Source organism: Muntiacus reevesi, chromosome 13 (assembly GCF_963930625.1).
Source record: "Muntiacus reevesi chromosome 13, mMunRee1.1, whole genome shotgun sequence".
NCBI lineage: Eukaryota > Metazoa > Chordata > Mammalia > Artiodactyla > Cervidae > Muntiacus > Muntiacus reevesi.
In genome coordinates, this window is record NC_089261.1 from 28,506,800 (window position 1) to 28,527,829 (window position 21,030).

At 46.9% G+C, this 21,030-nt stretch overlaps 2 protein-coding genes across 3 annotated transcripts in view; both read left to right on the top strand.

Moving 5' to 3' along the window:
- The window catches only part of FBRSL1 (fibrosin like 1), a 412,476-nt gene that overhangs the window by 101,177 nt on the left and 290,269 nt on the right, over positions 1-21,030 (top strand). The gene's annotated exons all lie outside the window — the stretch shown is intronic.
- Positions 17,555-20,711, top strand: P2RX2 (purinergic receptor P2X 2). 2 transcript variants are annotated; one of them, XM_065904423.1, is made up of 12 exons: positions 17,555-17,730; positions 18,074-18,209; positions 18,316-18,387; positions 18,485-18,560; positions 18,631-18,727; positions 18,904-18,984; positions 19,104-19,242; positions 19,620-19,750; positions 19,971-20,061; positions 20,179-20,244; positions 20,337-20,414; positions 20,607-20,711. In XM_065904423.1, the coding sequence occupies exons 1-12, from the start codon at positions 17,555-17,557 to the stop codon at positions 20,709-20,711; spliced, it is 1,248 nt and encodes a 415-aa protein (XP_065760495.1). The 2 variants fall into 2 exon arrangements, with proteins under 2 accessions (XP_065760495.1, XP_065760496.1); XM_065904424.1 differs by lacking the exons at positions 20,337-20,414; positions 20,607-20,711 and having other exon boundaries at positions 20,160-20,213.

The window sequence follows — 21,030 nt, forward strand, 5'->3', positions numbered from 1 at the left end:
GTAAGGCTGGGACACACCTTTATCACATGAGCATCCTACATGTTGACAGATGTCCAGGGGTGTGTGCAGGTCTCCTAGCACCTCACTGCGGCTCTGCAGGTGTGAGCAGGCTGTTCTGAGCTCTGGGGCCTCACTGGGAACCCATGCACCTCCCAGTCTTCCCACCCAGACTCCTGACCCTCTACTCCAAAGTGGCCCTTGGGAAGAAGATAAGTGTTTCCATGATGGAACCCAAGACACAGTTCCTGGTCCTGGGAGACTGAACCTACAGACAGACCCACAGCCTAGAGCAGCCAGTCAGGGGAGCCGGTCAAACCTCTCAGTGACCCCAGATGTCCACCGTGGTTGTGCCCCTCTACCAACTCAGGACCAGCCTGAGAAGCCAAATGTGCCCCCTAACCCATCACACGGGACGCCCATATCAGTCTGCTAGGCTGTGTAACAAACACCACAGACAAGGATGGTCTGGCATCCTGAAGGCTGACAGGCCCAGATCAAGGTGTGGGCAGGGCTGGTTCCCTCTGAGGCCTCTCTCCTTGGCATCTCCTCCCCATGTCCCCACATGGCCATCACTGTGTAAGTGTGTTCTGATCTCCTCTTATAAGGACACCAGTCCTATGGGATGAGGGCCCACCCTTTAGACCTCATTCTACCTCAGTCACCTCTTTAAAGGTCCTGTCTCCACAGACAGTCACATCCTGAGGTCCTGGGGTAGGATTTGGGAGGACACAGTTCAGGCCATAACAACACCCCACGTCTAGTCAGTCGCCCCACCTCCCTCACCGACATCCTCCCCTTGCGTGCACTGGAGCCGATCTTTCCAGCCGTCAGTGTCTGCCCACCACCTGTCTTCAGGTCTGGTGCAGGGATGGACCAGCCCACATGCTGGGAAAGCTCTGGATCAGCTGCCCCTCGTCCCTGACTGCAGCCTCCTCCCTGCAGCTGACCACCACCCTTCTGCCTTCCTGCTGATCTGTGAGGGCCTTCGGCAGAAAGGGTGCAAGAACTCCGTTTCCTTCACGGCAGGTCAAAGGTCTCGGATGCTGCACACACATCACATGATTTGAGGAAAATGACACCAGACAGTTGAGTCCTATAAACATGTTCCAAGATAAATGGCAGCCCCACAATCACTGTTTGAACTTTGTACACTCTGTTTCCCTCCCATGTCAAATGTATAAAATACAATCATTATTTCCAAACTGAATAAGAGCTAAATTTCAATCACAACTTGAACATTTTAACATTTCAAACCTGCAGTGTTCTTTTTTTTATATTATGGAGAAGATTTTTCTAAACAAATTCTTTTATTATTATTTTATTGATTTGTTTGGCTGCACAGTTTCTCAGTTGCTGCATGTGGGACCTGGTTCCCTGACCAGGGATCGAACCCAGGCCCCCAGCATTGGGAGTGAGGAGTCTTAGCCACTGGAACACCTGGGAAGTTCCAAAGTAGAACTGGGCATGGAACAAGAGACTGGTTCCAAATCGGCAAAGGAGTATGTCAAGGCTGTATATTGTCACCCTGCTTATTTAACTTATATGCAGAGTACATCATGAGAAATGCTGGGCTAGATGAAGCCCAAGCTGGAATCAAGATTGCTAGGAGAAATATCAATAACCTCAGATGACACTACCCTTATGGCAGAAAGCAAAGAAGAACTAAAGAGCTTCTTGATGAAAGTGAAAGAAGAGAGTGAAAATTTGGCTCAAGTCTCCACAGTCAGTAAACTAAGATCATGGCATCTGGTCTTATCACTTCATGGCAAATACATGGGGAAGCAATGGAAATAGTGACAGACTTTATTTTCTTGGGCTCCAAAATCACTGCAGATGGTGACTGCAGCCATGAAATCAAAAGACACTTGCTCCTTGGAAGAAAAGTTATGACCAACCTAGATAGCATATTAAAAAGCAGAGACATTACTTTGTCCACAAAGGTCTGTCTAGTCAAGGCTATGGTTTTTCCAGTAGTCATGTATGGATGTGAGAGTTGGACTATAAAGAAAGCTGAACACCGAAGAATTGATGTTTTTGAACTGTGGTGTTGGAGGAGACTCTTGATAATTCCTTGGACTGCAAGGAGATCCAACCAGTCCATCCTAAAGGAAATCAGTCCTGAATATGCATTGGAAGGACTGATGCTGAAGCTGAAACTCCAATACTTTGGCCACCTGATGTGAAGAACTGACTCATTTTAAAAGACCCTGATGCTGGGAAAGATTGAGGGCAGGAGGAGAAGGGGACGACAGAGGATGAGATGGTCGGATGGCATCACCGACTCAATGGACGTGAGTTGGTGATGGTGATGTACAGGGAGGCCTGGCGTGCTGCAGTCCATGGGGTTGCAAAGAGTCGGACACGACTGAGCGACTGAACTAAACTGAAACATACTTTATTTTATTTTTAAAAAATTTCGGTCATACTACTTGGCATGGCATGTGGGATCTTAGTTCCCCAACCAGGGATCAAACCCATGCCCCCTGCATTGGAGGGCAAAGACTTAACCACTGACCATGGGGGAAACCCTATAGTGTTCCTTTTGTATTTTAAACCAGGGGAAAATTTTTTTCTGGTCTCATATTTTTTCTTAGACCCATGAAAAGTATGCAGGCCCAGTTTACAAAATTGGGTACGTTGTGCCTGGCCAATCAAACAGTCCCCACAACACAGAAGCACTGGGCACTGCTCCCCCCCACCCTCAAGAAAGCCTAGTTCATGGAGGGTCACAGTCCACCTGTGCTCACAGCCTATCACTCACAACAACCAAGACAGGGGAGCTGCCCAAGGGTTGGTCCATCAGTGGATGATGGGCAAACAAAATGAGGTCTGTCCACATAATAGAATATTACTCTCCTTAAAAAGCATGGAGACTCTGATGCCGGCTACAACATAGAATAACCTGGAGGACATCACACTCAGTGAAATAAGACAGACACCAAGGGACAAATTCTGTATGATCTACCTTTATGATCCGCCCTAGGAGAGGAGTCACATCTGCAGAGAGGGATCTAGCAGAGGGGTTATTATTTTATGGGGAGAGTGTTTCCCTTTGGGAAGATGAAGGAGTCCTGGAGAGAGATGGGGGGAAGGTTGCACAACAATGAAAATGCACTTAATCGCTCTAAACTGTGCACCTAAAAATGGTTAATATGGTAAATTCTATATTGTATGTATTTTACCAGGATTAAACTCAGGGCCCTGGAGGCATAGTTATCTCATATTTGCTGCCTCTAGTTATTTTGAAATATTCTTTGCAGAGAATCTGTTTTCTTGAATATTCGTTTATACATCTCTCAAATCAGGCATCTTTGCACAGGTTTGCCTTCCAAACACCAACATCAGGTATGATTCCATGATATCTCAATCTGCCCAATAAAAGCCTGATGCCAAACCTTGCCCAAAACCTTACAAATCTGAATAATTTAAATTATATGATCAAACTACAGTTACTGTATTTACAGCATAAACCCCTTGTGCCGGAGCCATACCCACGCTGCTTGTTTCAGTCTCTGCACAGGGAGGCAGCCTAGCCTCTGGTGCCCATGAGAAAGGTGACCCAAAGATGCAGCCCAGATGAGGGGTCGCAGGCAGGTCGCCTGGCACATTCACACACAGAAGAGTAAGACTCGCCAATCACCATGTGAGACTGGGCATTTCCTGTGGGAAAAATGCCCTCTGGTAGCCAGCTGATAATGGATCAAGTTCACAGCGATCCTACCTTTAAATCTTGGGGCCCACTTGCTCCTTTGTGCGGAAGTGACACTGGCCAGGCTGTGGCCACAGAAAAGACGCCCAGCCCAGAAGCAGAGCCTCTCCCAAGAGAGCTGCTCAGAATCACTGGAGCGGCCCCCAGCCCCTCCTCTGCTCCCACCGTGTCCCCGTCTCTGCTCTCCAGGAGAAGTCTCTTCCTTGTTCAGGAGAGACCAGATGCACAGTGGCCGGGAGCCAGGGCACTCAGGAAAGCAGAACGCGGGCCCACACAAGAACGCCAGAAACCAGCACACAAGAACGCCAGAAACCAGCCGCAGCCTCTGCAACGGCGGCCGCCGGCCAGTAACCGCTGCCTCCCCGGGTCTGCCCGCCTCCACTCAGGACCAGCCCCCAGCCCGTCACCTGGGACACCCCGCTTCAGATCAGCCGCCCTGCCCTCCCCACCAGCACCCTCAGGGTCCCTGGAGTCCACCTTTTTCACCCTCAGGGTCCCTAGCTGCCTGCCTGGGGTGCTGCCGATTCCAGGCCATGTTTGTTCTCATGTGGGTGGTGTGAACACAGTGTTCATTCAATTAACATTGAGTGACATTTACCTTTGGCTCCATGCCCAGCTCTGGGAAGAAGCCGGTCAGCATCTGCCTTCTCACCCGGAAAGGAGTTCTGGGCTTATTGCGGGGAAGAGACCTGTGCACAGACTACCTAGAGCCTTTAGGGGAGCAGTGGGGATGCCGGGAGGGAGTACTGGGGTTCTCCAGGTGGGGTTCCCTAGGTGGCGGGAGGCAGGACGGAGGTCCCGGCAGAGCAGGGGGATGGGCTGCGAAGAGGCTCCGCCTGGGTTTGAGGGTGGGTGAGAGGGTGGGGCCTGGAGAGCCGGCGCGAGAACCGTCAGGGGACAGACAGCGTCTCAGAAAGCTCGGGCACCACGCGGGACAGGACGAGATGGCACTGCCGAACCTCGGCGTCAGTGGGCGCTGAGGAGCAGGCAGCTGCAAGAACCAGGACTGGAGGACTTCCCTGGCGGTCCAGTGGTTAACAACCGGCCTTCCAGTGCCGGGGATGTGGGTTCGATCCCTGGTGGAGGAAATAAGATCCCACATGCCGCTGAGCGCGTGCTCCGCAGCAGGAGAAGCCTGCGCTACAGCGGAGACCGGCACAGCCAGAAAAGAAAGAACTGGGGCTGGGTGCTGACCGTGTGTGGGAGGTGAGGGCGTCAGGGACCCAGGGCAACTCCAGGTGCTAGGGGTGGGGCTGTGAGGGGCTCTGTTCTGCACTGCATTTCAAGGGCCCACCACTGCCAGCAAGCCCCCCAAAGCTCAGTGGCCCAAAGAGCAGTCTGTGACTGCCTCTCTGGTCCTGTGGATTGACGGGGCTCCACAGGGAGGTTCTCACCGGGACTCACACACCAAAGGGCAGTCAGATTGCGCCAGGCTGGTGAAGTGACCTGAAATGAAGCCTCTTCCACCGAGGTAGCTGGAGCTGGACCGGCTGGGGCGCCTCCCCCACACGGCTTCCTCCAACACAGTCCCAGGAGGACCCAGGCCGGGAGCCAGCACCACCCCCGGAGATGCCTGGTCAGCGTAGGAGATGGAGTGATCCTCCCAGGGCTGAAACGCAGGAGTAGACACTATCCCTCAGGGAGGTCGCAGAGGGTGAGGAGGGGCCGCTGGCTACGGGATGTGGTTTCTTACAGGGGTGAGAAAGAGTCTAAAACAGATCTCTGTAATATACTAAAAACAATGAATTATACACTCTAAATGGTGAATTGTATAACCTGTGACTTTTATCTCAATAAAGCTATTTAGGAAAGGAAATTTATTTGAACTTTTACTTATAACTTGATAGTTTTATACATTTTAAAAATTCTATTCTTACTTTACTTTTATTCTTATCAGAGAGTAGCATTTCCTTTTAACCAAAGGTTTTAGAATTCAATTGTGTAACTTGATTTTTTTCACTTGTAAAATGACTTTTTAAGTAAAAAAAAACAAACAAGAAAACCTTTATAGGACTCAATCCTCCTAGACTAATTTAGTTAACTTATTATTTTTTAACCATCTTTTAAAATTGAAGTATAGTTGATTTACAATGTTGTGTTATTTTCTGGTGTACAACAAAGTGATTATTTACAGGAATCTCTGGTGGCTCAGCAGTAAAGGATCTGCCTACAGTGCAGGAGACACAGGTTCAATCCCTGGGTTGGGAAGATCCCCTGGAGAAGGAAATGGCAACCCACTCCAATTTCTTGCCTGGAAAATTCCATGGACAGAAGAGCCTAGCGGGCTACAGTCCATGGGGTCGCAAGAGTCAGACACAATTTAGCAACTAAACCACCCACCACTATATATTTATATATAAAGAGAGAGACAGAGAGGCTAGAAATCAACTACAAGGAAAAAAACTGCAAAAAAACACAATCATGTGTCCATGCTAGACAATATGCTACTAAACAACCAGTGCTGAGGGGAGACTTGCATCCACTGGCCTCAGGGCAAGGGTGGGTGTTGGTGTCAGCCACAACCCTTAAGGGACCCACACCCTGGGCTCTCCCCCTCAACCTGGCCAGCCTACTATTCACTCTGTCTACCTTACGCTGTCCGCTTATCTGGAGCCTTCACAACCTATGATCCTCTAGTTAGCTCTGTAGGTGAGTGGGTGAGTCCGTCCACTTCAGTGGGGAGATAGCAGAAAGTCTCCACTCCATAAGGAGGACCAAGCAGCATCCTAGAAATTAGCTTCGCCAGAAGTAAAATGGGTATCTTGCTCACTCTCTCTTATTCCTAGTTTCAGTCAGGTTGGCCCCTAACTTAAAGAAGGGATGGTGGTTATCACAGCCTTCTCCAGGGAATCTGTGCTGGGACACATCTGAGCTGCAGGCTCATTTGTCTCTTTTGAGCACCAGGACTTGAAATTTAAATCAAGCCAGATTAGATGATGTCAGTCGGAATGGATTAGCTTTTAAGTTAATAAATGAACTGGCACAGAACTGCAAACACAAACATTTAGGAATTTTGCTGCGTACATATATTCAGGAAGATTCACTATAACAGACAAATCTCAGGAAAAGAGAGGCAGAAGATAAAGTGTCTGTAGAGTCAGAGAAAAGACCAAAGACTGATGCAGAAAACAACCTGAAACACTAACAGTCTGTCTCTTCAAGACAACACAGATGCCTCTTACCAACCAGAGGAAGGATCATATGAAGAAAATAATAGTAAGAAAAACAAAAGTTTTGTATGATATTTCACTATATTTGCCTACCACCCTATGTATGAAAAATAAAAGGGGTCCACACAAAGGTAGGGCTTCCTAGGTGGCTCTGTGGTAAAGAATCTGCCTGCCAATTCAGGAGCTGCTGGAGACACAGTTTTGATAAGCTGGGTCAGGAAGACTCCCTAGAGAAGGAAATGGCAACCTTCTCGTATTCTTGCCTGGAGAATCCCACGGACAGGAGAAGCCTGGAGGGCTATAGTCCTTGGGGTCACAAAGAGTTGGACACGACCGAGTGGCTGAGCATGCACTCACAACAAAGGTAATCTCCAAATACAGCGTTTTACTTAGGTAGAATAGGATCAAGCTCACCAGAAGGGTCCCAGTGTGTGGGATAACCACTATCCCTTCTTATATTTAGGGGCCAACCAAACTGAGAACTAGGAGTAAAAGTCAGAGAGTGAGCAAGATACCATTTTATTTCTGGCAAAGCTCCTTCTAGGATGCTACTTGGTCCTCCTTCTGGAGTGGGGACCTTCTGCTTAATTGCAAATCATGCATTAAGCCAACAATTCTGATAAACATGGTAATTCAAAATGAATAATAAATAAAGCTTGTCCACATTCTGTCAGCTAGGGGGACTTTTGGCTCATTTAATGCTTGCTCATTTTCTAATGTCCCATGTCCTAAGTGCTATGGGTGTGCACACATTCCACCTTCTGTTCTTCTTGGAATTGACTTTGTAAAGGTCATCACTCCAATTGCTTTATTTCCATGTCATAGAAAAGTACTCTGCACCAACAATGGATCCGGTGTAGCTGGCTGTGACCCAAGAAGACCTATAAGTTGGCATCCATTTAATTGAGGAATTAACAATGGGATTGATCAGTCTTACACACTTAGATGGAGAAAGAAATGGTATTCTTGCCTGGAGAATCCCATGGACAGAGGTGCCTGGTGGGCTACTGTTCTTGGGGTCACAAAGAGTTGGACACGACTCCGTGACTAAGCACAACCACACACTTAAAACAGCCTCATTTGACAATACACAAAAAATGAATCTGCCTACTGGTAGCAGGCTGATATTACACTAAACCCATGCAAATGACATGAAACCAGTCACAAAGGGAGATTAGATTTTGCCAGAACAGGTGGAATTCACGTATAGGATAACAAGTGTCAAAGAGAATCAAGTAACAATCAAGCTAAAGAGAAAGAAAAGAGAATTTTATTCAAGCCAAACTGGAGATCATAACCTAGGGAACATCCGAAGCTCCAAGAACTGCTCCATTGATCAAGAGTTATAGATATATTTTAAGACAAGGAACTGTGCACAGTTCATCAAAGTTTTTTTTTTCAGTTTTGTTTTAGTCATTTATACATGTACAGAAAAAGCTTTTGGTCAATGTGACCCCTTGAAAAAGATGAAAGATCCATTTACAAGATGAAAAAGGAGTATTAATCTTAGAATCACAGTACGATCATCTGAAGAAGGAGACCAACTTTTCTCAAAGGTTGATTTCCTCCTCCGGCTTTGAAGAGGTCTGGTTAATACATAATGTGGATGCACACTGCCCATTGAGAACGGTCTACCACAAAGTGGGAATGTCATTTATTTTTTTTCTTTCTGTCTTGGTTAGATTATCCTGCCATAGAAAACTTATGAGTTTTCATCATCACAAGTATTCCTTTCTTTTTTCTAAAAGACCAGCCTCCAATTGTGCCCCTTGTAGTAGAAAGAGCCCTAAAAGCACATGACCATAGCAATAGACATGTGAATTATGACATGTAGGCTTCCCTGGTAATTCAGTGGTTAAGAATCTGCCTGCCAATGCAGGGGACATGGGTTTGATTCTTGCTCTGAGAAGATCCCACATGCCATGGAGCAACTAACCCTGAAAGCTGCAACTACTGAGCCCAAGAGCCTAGAGCCCAAGCTCTGCAACAAGAGAAGTCACTGCAATGAAAAGCCCACACACTAGAGAATAGCCCCCACTCTCTGCAACTAGAAAAAGCCCCCAAAGAGCAATAAAGACCTACCATAACCAAAATATAAAGTAAACACATAAATATTAAAAAATTATGGCTTGTGCTGAAAAGGAAACTCTCATCCCATTTTATGTTAAATTTATAAAAATAGAACAGTGAGGAATATTTTAATGCCAGAGGAATATTTTAATATTTATTTATTTAAATTTTTATTTGACTGCCTCCAATCTTAGGTGTATCATACAGGATCTTTCCCTCTGGTGTGGAGACTCTAGTTGTGGCTCAAGGACTCACTAGCTCTGGCACATGGGCTTCGTTGTCTTGCAGAATTTGGATCTTAGTTCCCCGACCGGGGATCAAACCTGTGTCCCCTGTGTTGCAAGGCAGATTCTTAACCCCTGGACCATGAAGGAAGTCCAGGAATGTTTTATTTATTTATTTAGTCATGTTACTAAAATTTAATAAGAAAACTTTGTATAGCTTTCATCTTTAATACATTTGCTTAATCTTCTTGTTCTTAATCATTATGACAAGGCTAAAGCAGAAATCCTGTACTCTATGGAATACACGTGATAGAACAATTAAGGGTCACTTCAGCACAGAAAATACTTTGAACCAGCAAAACCTGATGTTCAAGATCAAAAACAGTCAGAAGCTATGACCAAGAATTGCTTAGTTTGAGACTCTCAGGGGTTTGTCAGTTATAAGAGGATGAGCTTTTTACTCTGGTTTCCGTGAGCTGGTATTTTATGCCAAGTGGGCTGTTGTGCCAGGTATGGGGTTAGTCTAAGCATGTTACTCACTCTGTTAAATGGACTGGAGGCCACAGATCTCTGAGAGTGTATACACTGGAGCAAGGGCTGCTGGGCTGTGGTGTGAAACAGAGATGACATCAATGACATAGCTTACAGGTCAACCAAAAACATTTCGAGATCTTTCAGAAGAAAATTGCGAAATAAGAAGTTTGATTTAATATTTGCTGTCAATGATCCACCAATTTTAAAAGCCTACAATCTGAAGGATAATTTCTTTCATTTTAGTAACTGAATCTCCTGATTAGTTACCTCTGATGAAATTCCAATGCTATACCAAGGTATGGTGCATCAGTTTACATTAGTCCATATGAGAAAAGATCTGTAAAATAGCCACATGTTAAATCCTTCAATAGGGTTGAAGGACATTCAGACTTTACACGAATAAGGGCTTAGCAAAGTCTGTGGATAGAAAGGGGTTGTGATCACTGATCTCTTGGGGAAGGATGAGAAAGCTACAGCCAGCAGATAGAAAGTAGCACTGAAATGAGCTCTGAATCCCCCTTTTTATGAGGCAGCTAATCATCTTTCTTAGTGAATCTTGGTCAGGCGTTCCCACTAGTAGACGACTGACATTTCAAAGTAGCCACAACAGGGGACAAAACTCAACAATGGAGAGAGACCAACACTGACAACATCAGAGGCAGGAAATAAGGAGGAGAGGGGGAACTAGAGAAGCCAAGAATGCAGGCCAAAGTGGAGAAGAATTAAGATTGATTAGGCTGCTGGTTGTAAAGAAAATCCAATTTTGTGCCCAGTGCAGTTCCCACAATGCCCTTTGTGAGAGGTATCTCTGAATTCACACTGAAAATGCAAAATAATATTAAGTATGATAACACTGCAAGCCGATCATGCCCTAGCACTATATAATTTCATAAGCAATTTACAATATTATCATGCCTCATTAAGAAAAAAAAAAGGAAATTGAGGCTTAGGTGGAGTAAGGGACATGCCGTAAGTCATATCAACCATGAGGTAGAGCTGAGATTCAAAACTATCTCTGTCTTTTTTTTTTTTAATTATTTTTTGCTGTGCTGGGTCTTCTTTGCTGCATGGGGTTTTCTCTAGTTGCCGCAAATGAGAGCTACTATCTAGTTGTGGAGGTAGGGCTTCTCATCGCAGTGTCTTCTCTTGTCACCGAGCATGGGGTCAATAGCTGTGGCTCCAGGGATCTAGAGCACAAGCTCGGTAGCTGTGGTGTGCTGGCTTAGTTGCTCCACAGCATGTGGAATCTTCTTGGACCAGGGATCAAACCCGTGTCTCCTGCATTGGCTTCACAACTGGGCCATCAGCAAAGCCCTGTCTGTCTTTAGTTCTACACTGCATTACCAGATGGAACACAAGGTCAATCAATGATCAGGTCTTTGGACAAAAAAGAAACATCTGACTGTAAGTACTCTATGGAATTTTAAAGCAGTGGACTTATTTGATAATTTTATTAATCAAAGAATGTGTGTGTGTGTTAGTCCCTCAGTTGTGTCTGACTTTATGTAACCCCATGGACTATAGCCCTCCAAGTCCCTCTGTCCATGGAATTCTCTAGGCAAGAATACTGGGGTGAGTTGCCATTCCCTTCTCCAGGGGATTTTTGTGACCCAGGGATGGAACCCAGGTCTCCTGCATTGCAGGTGGGTCCTTTACCATTTGAGACACCAGGGAAGCCCCAGTCAAGGATTAAGTATTATTAAATTATATAGTGCCTTGGTATACAACCATCTTGGGCTTCCCAGGTGGTGCTAGTGGTAAAGAACCCACCTGCCAATGCAGGAGATGTAATAGATATGCGCTTGATCCCTGGTTTGGAAAGATCCCCTGGAGGAGGGTGTGGCAACCCACTCCAGTATTCTTGCCTGGATAATCCCCTGGATAGGGGAGCCTGTCAGGCTACAGACCCCATAGGGTCGCAAAGAGTGGGACACAACTGAAGCGACTTAGCATACACATGCAACTAACTTATCCTTTATTACCCACCAGGTGGCAGACTAGATGAAGCTGTGGCTTCCTCAGCTGGGAACCTGGAAATAGCTCTGTTGTCATGGTGTTCCCTCTTCTGTCCTCTTCACCTCTAGCCTCTCTCTGATGTGACCCCTTCCACAGGCACCCCGAGGTGTTTTGTTTGTATTTTCCAACTTCTGTGTGTTGCTCTTCTTTCCTGAACTTGCTTTCCTCTTAGATGGCTTTCACTACGCTTGATTCACACTCAAGACCCACTTTTCACATTTCTCTCCATCTGCTTCAAAGTCTCTGCCTTCTCCAATGCTACAGCCTTCTCTCGGGATGTTGGACCCCTAGGGAACCTCACGGTCCCCTCATCTTCTGGCTGTACTGTGCACAACTTTCCTGGTCTCAAATATCTTCACCCACTCTGCCCACCCTGATTACATGGCAGTGCTGGCCAAGTCCTGCTCATTGCTGCGGTGTTAAGGTTGGAGCTGTCCACACAACTCACCCCTCTAGAGATTCTCACTGCCAGGAAGAAGTTGTCCACTTCGGGGTGAGGAACAGTGACTGTGACATGTTGGACATCTCAGTGAGGCCAGGGAACATGCAGAGTCAAGGATGAAATGACAGGAAGCTGTCTGTGAGGGGAAGCTGACCAGGGCAGCATGGGTAGCCCCTCTGTCAAGGGAAAAATTGACACTATTGTTGACTGAAGCAAACACATATCAACCGGAGTCCCAGGGGGAGATCTGTTTGGACTGGTTTAGACCAGTCTGAACTGACTTATACCAGTCTGGTCCAGTTTAGACTGGTTTGATCTGGATTGGGCTGGTCTGATGTGGTTTAGGCTGGTTTGATCTGATTTAGACCAATTTTGATTTTAGGCTGGTTTGACCTGGCTTAGATCAGTTTAGTTCAGTTTAGACTAGCTTATATCAGCCGCAACTACTTTAAATTTATGGAATGCAGCTAACCTATGGGATGCAGCAAAACATTTCTAAGTAAAATGTTTATAGCAATACAGCCCTGCTTCAAGGAAAAAGAAAAATCTCAAACAAACTACTCTTATACCTAAAGCAACAAGACAAAGAACAAACAAAACCCAAAGCTAGTAGAAGGAAATAAATCATAAAGATCAGAGCAAAAATAAATGGAATAGAAATAAAATGATAGAAAAAATCAAATAAAATAAAAGCTTGTTTATTGAGAAGATAAACAAAATTGATAAACTTTTAGTTAGACTCATCAAGAAAAAAGAGAGAGGACTCAAATCAATAATATTAGAAATGAAAAAGAAGTTAAACTGACACTGCAGAAATACAATGGATCATAAAAGAATACTACAAGCAATTACACACCAATAAAATGGACAACCTGGAAGCATTCGACAAATTCTTAGCAAAGTACAACTTTTCAAAACTTAATCAGGAAGAAATAGAAAATATGAACAGACAGATCACAGGGAAAAAAATTAAAACTTGTGAATTATTTAATCACAACTAGTGATTAAAATCTTCCAGGGCTTGATAGCCTCACAGAGATGAGCTAACATCTATTTTTCTCAAACTCAAAAAATTGCAGAGGGAGGGACACTCCTAAGTTCATTCTATGAGGCTACCATCACCCTGAAATCAAAATCAGACAAAGATATCACCAAAAAACAAACAAACAAAAAAAATTATAGGCCAATATCTCTGATTAACATATATGCAAAAATCCTCAGCAAAATACTAGCAAACAGAATCCAACAACACATTAAAAGGATTTTATACCACCATCAAGTGGGATTTACCCCAGGGATGCAGATTTCTCAATATACACAAATCAATCAATGTGATCCACCACATCAACAAATTGAAGAATAAAAATCATATGATCATTTCAGTAGCTGCAGAAAAAGCTTTTGATAAAATTCAACACCCATTTATGATTAAAAAAACCTCCATAAAATGGGCATAGAGGGAATCTACCTTTACATAATAAAGACATTATTAAATTTTGGATATTAAATTAACTATTGATTTACTAGTTTTTGAGAATTTTTGCATCTATGTTTTAAGGAATTAGTCTGTTCTTGTCATGTCTTTCTTTTTTTCCCACAGGGTAATACTAGCTTTGTAGGATGAGTTGGGACCTGTTCCTTCCTTTTCTAACTTTTAAAAGTTAACATTTAAAGAAGAATTAACGCCAATCCTTCTTAACCTTTTCTAAAGAAATTGAGGGGGAAGGAACACATTCTAATTCATTCTATGAGGCCAGTATTATACTGATACCAAAGACACTACTAGAAAAGAAAACTACAGACCAATATTCCTCATGGATATAGATGCAAAAATCCTCAATTAAATACCAGAAAACTAAATCCAACAGCATATTATAAGGATCATACATCATGACCAAGTGGGAATTTTTCTAAAATTGCAAGAGTAATTCGACAATGAAAATTAGTCAGCACAATGTACCACGTTAATAGCATCAAGGGTAAAGAGTGCATGCTTATCTCAATTGATGCAGAAAAAAAATTTCTTACAAAATCCAATATTCATTCATGATAACAATCAGAGAAGTAGTAAAAGGCAGGAACTTTCCCAACATGATAAAAGGCATTTATGAAGAAGCCACACCTAACATCACACTCAATGGTGAAAGAGTGAAAGTTTTCCCCCTTGCATCAGGAAGAAGACAGGATGGCCTGCTATCACCACTGCCATCCACACTGTGTTGGAAGTTCTAGCCTGAAAGATCAGACAATAAAAGGTCTCCAAGTCAGAAAAGAAGAAAAGTCTGTTTGTAGATGATAGGGTCTTTTTTTCAACTTTTTATTGTGTATTGGGGTATAACCAATTACCAATGTTGTGATAGTTTCAGGTGACCAGCAAAGGGACTCAGGATCCATCCTCCCCTAAACTCCGCCCCCATCCAGGCTGCCACATCACATTGAGCAGAGTTCCCTGTGCTATACAGTTGGTCCTTGTTGGTTATCCATTTTAAGATAGGATCTTATATACAGAAAATCCCAAAGAATCCACAAGAAAGCTACTAGAACTAATAAATGTGTTCAGCAAATTTTCAGGATAGAAGATCAACCCACAAAAATCAGTTGTGGTTCTACACACCATCAAGGAATAATTAAGAAATTAAGAAAATCATTCTCTTAAAGTAGCATCCCAAAAAATTACACAGGAATAGATTTAACCAAGGAAGTGAAAGAGTTGTATAATAAAAACGACAAAATATTGCTTAAAGGAATGAAAGAAGATGTAGATAAATGGAATGACATCCCATGTTCATGTATTGGAAAACTTAATATTGCTAAGATGACTATACTACTCAGAGCAAACTAGATTCAATGCAATCGCTATCAAGATTACAATGGCCTTTTCTGTAGAAATGGTACTACTGATCCTTAAATCCATATGGGATTGTAAGGGGCACTGAATAACCAAAACAATATTGAGAAAGAAGAACAAGTTGGAGGATTCACATTTTCTAATTTTCCTATAAAGCTATAGTTATCAAAACAATGTGGTGCTGGCATAAGGACATACAGATAGAACAATGGAATAGAATAGACAGAAAGACCGGAAATAAACTCTGTGCCTGTCAGTTCAGTTCAGTCGCTCAGTCATGTCCCACTCTTTGTTATCCCACGGACTGCAGCACATCAGTCTTCCCTGTCCATCACCAACTCTTGGAACTTGCTCAAACTCTTGTCCATTGAGTCAGTGATGCCATCCAAGCATCTCATCCTCTGTCATCCCCTTCTTCTCCTGCCTTCAATTGTTGTCTTCAATCCTCCTGTCTTCAATCAATTGTCTCCGTCTATAGACAATTGATTTTCCACACAGGTGCTAGACTCTCAGTGGGTAAAGAATAGTTTCTTTAACAAATGGTGCAGGAACAACTGGATATTCACATGCAGAAGAATGAAGTTGGAGCCTCTACCTCACATCACATGCAAAAGTTAACTCAAATAACCTAAATATAATGGATCAATAACCTAAATATAATGTCTAAAATCATAAAACTTAGAAGAAAAGAGGGGCAAAATTTCATGACCATGCATTTGGCAATGGATTCTTAGAAATGACTTCAAAAGCAGAAGAAACAAAAGGGAAAAAAAAGGATAAATTGGACTTCATCAAAATTAAAGACTTTTGTGCATCAAAGGTCATCATCAATAAAGTGAAAAGACAATTCATAATGGGAGAAAATATTTGAAAAATCATATATCTGATAGGGGTCTACTATCCAGAATACATAAAGAATTCTTACAACTGAATAATGAAAAGGCAATCCAACTGAAAAATGGGCAAGGGACTTGAACAGACATTAATCCAAATAAATTATATAATTTCACCCAGTAGGGTGGCAATTCAAAGTGAGTGGAAAATAACAAGTGTTTACAAGAATGTGCAGAAATTGGAATCCTTGTATATTGCTAACTGGAATGTAAAATGGCCCAGCTGCTTGGGAGACATTTTGGTAGTTCTTTTAAAAGATTAAATACAGAACAGAATTACCATGAGAAACCCAGAAATTCCATTCCTAGGTATATATGCCAAAAAATTGAATGTAGGTGTTCAAATACTTGTACACAGATGTTCATAGCAGCACTAGTCACACTAGACAGAATATAAATACAAAAACTCAAACCTCGATCAGTGGGTGAATAGATAAATTGTGGAATATCCATACAATACAATATTATTTCGTAATAAAAGGGAATGGAGTACTAGCACATGCTACAACCCAGATGCACTTTGAAATAATTATGCTAATGAAAAAAGTCAGACACAAAAAAGGCAAATATTATAAGTCCATTACTTGAAATTTCCAAAATAAGTAAATCCTAGAGAGAGAAGGTAGATTGGTGGTTGCCAGTATGTGAGAGGAGAGGGGAATAGGAAGTTCTTGTTAAGCATGAGTTTTATTTGGTGATAATGAAAATGTTTTGGAAGTAGATGATGGTAGTTGCAAACTATTGTGAATGGACTAAATTTCAACAAGTTGTTCATTAAAATGGTTAATTGAATGCTGCGTGAATTTCATCTCAAATGTGACATTTATCATTTGTGAAACACTATGACAGCTGAGATTTGTTCCAAACTAATGAAGTGAGAGTAGAGATACAAAAAGTAAAAACAAAAACAAAACAAAACAAAAAAAAGTAAAAACAACAACAAACCACAACAGTGTCGGAAATCGATAGAAACCTGGAGTGTCAAGTTATTGCCGGAATCCATGTGAGAAACGAGGCTGGGCGCTTGAGTGGAGGAAGAGGCTAGAACCGAACAGCGCTGAGGTGTGTCTGTAGATAAAAGCAAGAAGACTGGGGAAAGAAAGAAATCCAGATTTTTGTGTGAACCCTGGAGGCAGGGGTGTCTTTGCCGAGCTGCGGAGAACCGCGAGCGTGAATCAAGGGTTGCCCTTGGGAAATCATCTCCTTGTACACCTTAAACTTTACTTCACGTGCCGATTGTATCTCAATAATATTGGGGGAAATATACATATATTTATTTTTAAAGAAATTGCTATTCGGACTTAATGCGCGCTGCGCATTCGACACCAGTGGAGAAGCCGAGGAGGCGGGCCGTGCTCGGGCGTCTTAAGTGTCTAATCTCCGAGGGACGCGAGGGTTTGGTCCGTCTCCACGCCCTCCCTGAGCGGGCTGGGGCCGAAGGCTGCCGCGACCCCGGCTCTCTCGGCTCGGGGTCCCATCTGGTGACACCTGCCAGGAGCGCTGGGCGTCTCCGCCCCGCGCCCCGGCTGCTAGGGGACTGATCTGGGGCCGGGAGAGGCGGGATAGGGCGGGGCGCGCGAGGCCACGCCCAGGAGGCGGCGCGCGGGAGCCCCCAGCCCTTGCTCCCAGCCGTACCGAGCTCAGGGCCATGGCGGCCGCCGAGCCCAAGCCCCCCGCGGGGGCGGCCGCGGCCGGACGCCTGGCCAGGAGCTGCTGGTCCGCGTTCTGGGACTACGAGACGCCCAAGGTGATCGTGGTGAAGAACCGGCGCCTGGGCATCGTGTACCGCGCGGTGCAGCTGCTCATCCTCCTCTACTTCGTGTGGTGGGTGCGCACGGGGCCGGGCGCGGGGAGGGGCGCGTGGGGCGTCCGGCGGGAGGGGATGTCTGGCGGGTTCACGAGGGTGGGGAGTGCTAGCGGCTAGGGCTGCTTGGACGTCCCAGGTTGGAGGGGCAGCACTGGACTGTGAGCAGGGAGAACGGGTCGCAGTGGATGGAGAACGCGGGCGACTGCCGGGCTGGCCCCTCGGGCTCGTGCAGATCCTACCCGGCCCTCGAGAGGCGGTGACGCAGCCTCGTTCCCGCCGGAGTCGAGCTTATTCGGCATGGGAGAGGTCCCAGGCCTGTCCCAGGATCGTCCAGAGAGTCGGCCCTGCCCGTCCGCACAGGTACGTGTTCATCGTGCAGAAGAGCTACCAGGACAGCGAAACGGGCCCCGAGAGCTCCGTCATCACCAAGGTCAAGGGCATCACCTTGTCCGAGCACAAAGTGTGGGACGTGGAGGAGTACGTGAAACCCCCGGAGGTGCGCAACCCGGGCCCCGCCCTGCACCCCGCGCACCCCGAGGGTGGGACTGATCGGTGGCCTAGCTGCCCCCCGCCGGCCGACCGTCCCTTCTTTCTGAGCCCAGGGGGGCAGCGTGTTCAGCATCATCACCAGGATTGAGGTCACCCCCTTCCAGACCCTCGGAACATGCGCCGAGGTGAGGCTGCGTCGAAAGCAGAGCTGGGATGGGAGGGAGGGGCCCTGCCTGGTCAGCTGCGCCTGTCCGGCTCCTGAGCAAGCGGTGTCCTCCCTAGAGTATGAAGGTCAGCAACGCCACCTGCGACTCGGACGAAGACTGTGTGGCTGGGCAGCTGGACATGCTGGGAAACGGTCAGTGTGCGCCAACTGAGGGTGGAGGCGGGCCGCGCCCCTCGCCACCTGAGCGCGCGTCTGCCCGCAGGCGTGCGGACCGGGCGCTGCGTACCTTATTACCACGGGTCCTCCAAGACCTGCGAGGTGTCGGGCTGGTGCCCGGTGGAAGACGGGGCCTCAGTCAGGTGTGCGCGCCCGGTGACCCCACCCACCTGGGACCAAACTGCTTCGCTCCTTTCTTCTCACCCACCGGGAGTCGGGATGTATTGGGGGAGGGGGAAGGGAAGGACAGAGCAGCTGGGAGGCTGGGAGAGGCTTTGGAAGGGAAGGGAGACTAAACACGCCCAGTCTGCCTCCTCAGCCAATTTCTCGGTACGATGGCCCCCAATTTCACCATCCTCATCAAGAACAGCATCCACTACCCCAAATTCCAGTTCTCCAAGTAAGAACCATTAGGGTGTGGTGACAAGGGATGGGCTGGGGTGGGAGTTGCCTCTTGGAATGTGTTGTTTGGGGGAGCATGGCTTCTCAGCATCTGATGCCACTGGGCCTTGTCCTTAGGGGCAACATCGAGAACCGGAAGGATGGCTACCTGAAGCACTGCACATTCCATGAGGTCTCTGACCTCTACTGCCCCATTTTCAAGCTGGGCTACATCGTGGAGCAGGCAGGGGAAAACTTCACAGAGCTGGCACACACGGTGAGGGTGCCCGAGAGTGGGCAGGACAATCGTCTGGCCAGGTGCTGGCTGTCACCTGCATACAAAGGGTCTCGTTACAGCCCAGTCCCTTTTCAGTTTTGGCCAGCCCTGGCCCTGCTCGGGCAGAGGAAAGAGAAACAAGATCGGCTGACCCATCTGGGTGTGTGGCTGCTGCTAAATTATTGACTGCTGGTCACACAGTTGGCTGCTGGCACCCATCGTGCCTTGGTAGCAGGGCACTCAACAAGCCCCCTTCCCCAGTGAGCTGCCCTGGGCTGCCCAAGTATGCACCCCATGGGCAACCTCAGTAGGGCCCCAGGGCTGTTGAAGGTCCCCTGTGAGCCCGTCCTGACCTGTCTGTGTCCACTTCTGGGCAGGGTGGTGTCATTGGGGTCATTATCAACTGGGACTGTGACCTGGACCTTTCAGCGTCAGAGTGCAACCCCAAATACTCCTTCCGGAGGCTGGACCCCAAGCACATCCCAGCCTCATCCGGCTACAACTTCAGGTACTTTGGCTTTCAGATGCTAGGTCCTGGTCTGCCCTGGCTGTGGATGTTCAAGAACCAACAGGGCAGGTCCCCCAAAGCCCAGGGACGCCAGTAGTTGGTGGTCTTGGAGCCACCCCATTGGGCAATGGGTGCACCCCACTGTCATGCTTCCCAGGGCTCTTGCGCCCAGGTCATCCCATCTCAGGTACTGATGTGCTTCTGGGTCATCCTGCCCTAGGTTTGCCAAGTACTACAAAATAAATGACAGCATCACCCGCACACTCATCAAAGCCTACGGGATCCGCGTTGATGTCATCGTGCACGGACAGGTAGGTCAGCCCACCCTGCTCACATGGGATCCGGGCTGACCCAGTCTTGGTCTCCCCTACCACACCCCACGCCTCCCTTGGGCCCAATCCTATCTAAGGTAGTGCCTTTGCCCCCAGGCGGGGAAGTTCAGCCTGATTCCCACCATCATTAACCTGGCCACAGCGCTGACCTCCATCGGGGTGGTAAGAAAAACACACTAGGGTCGGGGATGGGTGTGTGGGGGCGAGATGGGGGCAGGTGCCAGGCCCTCATGCATCTGTCTTGCTGGCCTCAGGGCTCCTTCCTGTGCGACTGGATCTTGCTAACATTCATGAACAAAAACAAGGTCTACAGCCATAAGAAATTTGACAAGGTGTGTACTCCAAGGCACTCCTCAGGCAGCTGGCCTGTGACCCTGGCCCTTGTCTTGGGCCAGGCCCCTCCCCCACTCTATCCCTGCTCTACAGACCCAGGCCAGGCTGGCCAACTACAGGGTGAGGGGCAGAGTCAGGCCCGGGCTGTCCCACCCCCATGGCCTTGCTCCACCTCTGCCCCATCTGAGCAGATGGTGGATGCTCCCGAGCGGGGTGCGGGACCAGGGCTTTGCGCTTCCGAGCCTTCCCAACAGGACCGCGTGCTCACAGATGCCCGAGGTTTGGCCCAGCTCTGAGCCTACTTCCACCTTCTGCCACACTGCACTTAAGGCCCTGGGCGTGTCAGGGACCCCTGACGTCTGAGGCCCCAGGACAGCCCCATGCTCTCCAGGGCAGCACAGCTGGGACCATGGACACGGGCCCCGCCCACACACCTCAGCAAAACCAGCAGCCAAAGGGTCTCCGTGCAGCTAGGTCGTGGGGTGACATGAATGGGATGACCTCCTGCTCCATCTTAGCCCCCAACTGCTCAGGGGTTTGTAAAGGCCAAGTCCCCACCTCCTCCCTAGCTGCCTGCCTCCCAGGCTCTTTGCTTCTGCCTACCCACCCAGTCCT